This window comes from Anopheles bellator, unplaced genomic scaffold, assembly GCF_943735745.2.
Source record: "Anopheles bellator unplaced genomic scaffold, idAnoBellAS_SP24_06.2 scaffold00691_ctg1, whole genome shotgun sequence".
NCBI lineage: Eukaryota > Metazoa > Arthropoda > Insecta > Diptera > Culicidae > Anopheles > Anopheles bellator.
This window is the reverse complement of record NW_026684816.1, coordinates 1-4,053: the sequence shown is the minus strand read 5'-3', so window position 1 is coordinate 4,053 and position 4,053 is coordinate 1. Positions and strand designations below refer to the sequence as shown.

The 4,053-nt window shown below is 46.9% G+C and overlaps 1 protein-coding gene across 1 annotated transcript; it reads right to left on the bottom strand.

Moving 5' to 3' along the window:
* Positions 1–609: 609 nt before the first annotated feature.
* Positions 610–935, bottom strand: LOC131214356 (dynein axonemal heavy chain 7-like; the record flags this gene model as incomplete). Its single annotated transcript, XM_058208736.1, has 2 exons — positions 610–709; positions 774–935. Coding segments are annotated over 2 exons (249 nt in total), but the record flags the coding sequence as incomplete, so codon positions are not given.
* Between the last annotated feature and the right edge of the window lie 3,118 nt (positions 936–4,053).

The following is a 4,053-nucleotide window of genomic DNA, read 5'->3' as shown; positions in this document are numbered from 1 at the left end:
CTATGCCGACGACTATGCAATAAGCGCCGAAGGAAAAACACCAAGCAGCATCATCAACAAACTAAACCAGGCTCTAATAAAATACTCCCAGTACTGCAACCAATGGAAGCTAAAGATTAACAGCAACAAAACGGAGGCCATATACTTCATGAGATGCACAAGCGTTCGCAGAACCCCAAACCGACGTGCCAAATTGAACAACATAGAGATAGAATGGAAACAATCTGTAAAGTATCTAGGGGTACTCCTCGACAAGCGACTAACCTTCAAAACGCACGTCGAAAACATAGTTTATAAATGCGAAAAAATGTTTAGGAGCACATACAGTTTCATTAACAGAAAATCCAAATTATTTACTAACAACCAACTGCTTATCTTCAAATCGTTAATCAGATCGGGCGCCGAAACACACCTACGGAAACTTCAAACTATCCAGAACAAATTCCTAAAAACAATTCACAATCTACCGCCTGCACCTTGGCCATCTGCTGGGCCACCGTTTCAGCAGAGGCGAAAGGGCCTAAGGCCCAAAGTCTCTTAAAAATTTAAAACAAACAAAACAAACCGTTTCAGCGGCAATCTTCATCTGCGGCTGCACCGTTTCCAGCTGCTCCTGCATCGGTTACATCGGTGCATTACGGACACGGTTACGAAAAGCGCTGCCAATCGGTGACATGGACAACACGATGTGGAGTTGATCGCGGATGATCTGCAAGTGATTGGGTAAGCAGAAGATTAGCTTCGTCCACCACTGGCCAGAGGCCACACCTTACCGTGACGAACAGATTGAAGAGCGCCACGATGCTGCCGTCGGTTTGCTGACTTTTCTCCTTCTGCCGGTCCATCTGGCGCATTCGTTCGTTGGTGAAGAGGTTGGGAATTTCACCCGAGTTGAGCAGATTGTTTATGTCCTCCAGGAAGCCCTCCTCCTTGACCTGCGTGTCGGTGAACAGGAAGCAAATGTGCTGATCGGCGCCGCAAACTTTTTCAGCAGATTCTTCATGTCATCGCGCCACTCCGGCATGCCGTATTGACGGGAGATTTCCACCTGCGGAAAAGCACCCAGAGCCATCAGTGGGTTACGGAGGTACGTCGCAAGCAAAACCCACTGACCCGCACCGACCTGGTATAATTCGTACGAGCAAATGTGCGAGACTGCCGGCCGGAACCACCGACTCCCACCAGCAGCGTGTGTGACTGCGCGGTTGCTTGATGATGCACGAGGCGAGCCCCTTGAAAAACTTGCCCAACGCCGTCGGAACAGTTGAACACGACGCACTGCTTGGCGTCCGCTTTCGCCCCAAGTAACAAACTGTCATCAGAAACGCGTAAACAAAAGTGAAGTGAGAGAGGTTATTGATTAGGCACGCGAAATCTACGGTGTGTTGTCGATGGGTTTGTACGAGTTTCATCGCGAAGGTCTGATCGACACGCTGGAGGGGTTGGCCAGTTCATGCAGCAAGAGTTGATCGCGAAGATGACGGCCGACCAGCCCATCGAAGTCCTGGGGCGTTGAGCGGTATGAACGCTAGTGAAAGCAGCAGAACCACCCCGGCGGAACGTCCGGGACGTTCCCGCAGCGTGGCCACCAGCAATCACGGTGGTAGCACCGGTGTCAGAGGCGGTGAAGGGTGAGACGGGACCGGTGCCAATGCCAATGCCAAGTGCCAACCAGTGACCGGGAACCTTCACATTCAGATGTGCCTAGAGATCTCCACAGTAACGCTATGTAGCGGCGGCCGTGCCACTATGTTGACATCTTTTAACAAAGCACATCCCGGCACGGCCCGGCGGCAGTCTGTGAGGACATAGATTGTGATCTAAAAAATAACAAGAAATGAAATAAAAATCAACGCTTTTAACATATACCAGCGACACCTTGAACTTGCCTCGAAATTTCGCGATCAAAACAAACGAAACGATGGACGCATTGTCGAAACGCTTTGCCAGCTGGGAGGGGAAAAACATCGCGCGACGGACGCATTTTCGAAAAGCTTTGCCAGCTGGGGGGTCCTTGCGTGTCGTAGTTAGACTTCAATCTGGTTAAATATGTCAACAGCAATGGATTTGCAAAAACTGTATACACTCGTAAAGAAGTATCCAGTCTTAAAAATAAAATTAAAGGCATCTTTTACGGCATTTCAAAAGGACGCCTGGAAGTGCGTTGGTGAGGAAATTAATGTGGAACCAGGCCAGTGCCAAAAAGCATGGGCGGATTTGCGCACTGCCGCAGCGAAAGCAGGCAAATCCATCGAGCGGTATATGGCGGAGACGGATTTTGCCAACCAGCCAGGGTCGATGGATTTGCCGCTTTTGTACGATGCTGCAGTGCGCAATCCTGTAGCGCGCTGCAGAACTAAAGGCGAAGTAAAAGTGGAGCGAAAATTGGCGTGGGAGGCGATAGCGCAAGCGCTAAACGCTTCTCCCGAAAAGTGCAAAAAGACTTTCGCGAGTTTGCAGTCTTCGGCAACCCGATTAGGCGAAGACCTTGATGATGCATACATGAAACGACGAGGTGACCGCCCTATCGGTCACCGACTCCCATGGAAAAGGAAGCGTACCAGCCCCCAGAACCAGCCAGCCCAGCCCGCAGATAGCGCTCCCCCAATCGAGACGAGGCGAAAAAAACGGGTAAAGCAAAAAAATCTGTTATTACGTTCAAACCTTTGCCATTAAATGTGTTTTCTTTTTACAGATCGCATCACTCTTGTTGCGTGTAAGTATGCAGTACCAATATGAGCGCGAGAGCCGCCATTTTAGTTTTTGTTACTGGCCGTGTTTGGGGCCATGATTTGACATTACTGAGTAATGTCAAAGTGCTGCGCTTCTGTGAAAACGTTTACGGGTCGTAACTGGGAGGCCACATGAGGCGTAACGTAATGATTTTGACATTACAGATTAATGCCAAATAATTTTTTTCATACGCTTTGCTTACAAACAGAGAATAATTTAAGTTCTTATTTGCTGGTATAGCAACAAAATCGGAAAAAAACAGAAATCAATTAATTTCTCTTCTATTTCTATTTTCTTGGATCAAAAACACGAATGTAAACACGTTTGACATTTTGTTTTTAAATTTTTGCTGCCACACGAAGCGTAAACAGTTGGACATTGATAATTAATTTTTCCCGACTTTATGCAGCTATCCACGGCCGATGGCTCGTTCACCAACTATACAAAACTTATTCTTTTCCATAACAGTTTCCGGAGATTCCAGTGCGAACGGAGGATCTCATAGAGGCTTACAGTAGTGTCCCCCCCCCCACAGCCGTGCCACTGTCCCGTGATGTACGGTCAAATTCGAGTTGGGGTGACAGTCAAGAGGTATAGTCTCTAATTCTCTCACCTTCATGTTTGCATTTCCGCTATTGCATTGGGCAGTTTGCCTACTACGTTTCACTAACTTTGCTTTTCAATTATTGTACTTTGTAGGGCACGCCTCCGACGAAAAAATGGAAGGAGCTGGAATTGGATACGCAGGGGCCCTATGCTGTGGTTAGTACGACGGTCTGGCAAAAGATCGCCCCAGTATGTCAGTTTTCCTTGCTTCCTTTTCATTTCATTTTTCATTGTTTTTCTTGTTAACAGACTCCTCGGCCACCGAAAAGACTATTTCGAGCCGCTTCAAGCTGTACTCCGGACAATCCGGTAACCTATGTCAACTGCATTTTTGCAGTTGACATTGCACCATTATTTTTTATTGCATTATTTTTATTTATTACCATTTTATTATCATTTTTTTTGCATTATTTATTTTATTTCTGTTATTGCTATTATAATTATTTATTTTTATTTTTTATTAACTTTGTTTTACATTTTTTGTGCTCACCAGATAACGCCTCCGGGAACACCTCATCAGACAACGTTCGGCGGTTTGCTGTCGCTCACGTCAATACCGGTATGTACACATTCTATTCCTATCTACTATTGCTAACTCTTTTTTGCTTCAATTGTGCTCCCCAGACAACGGCTGTTCGAACGTCGACACCTCGAACGCAGCAACCTTCAACGCCGCAACCTCCAACGCCGCAACCTCCAACGCCGCAATCTCCA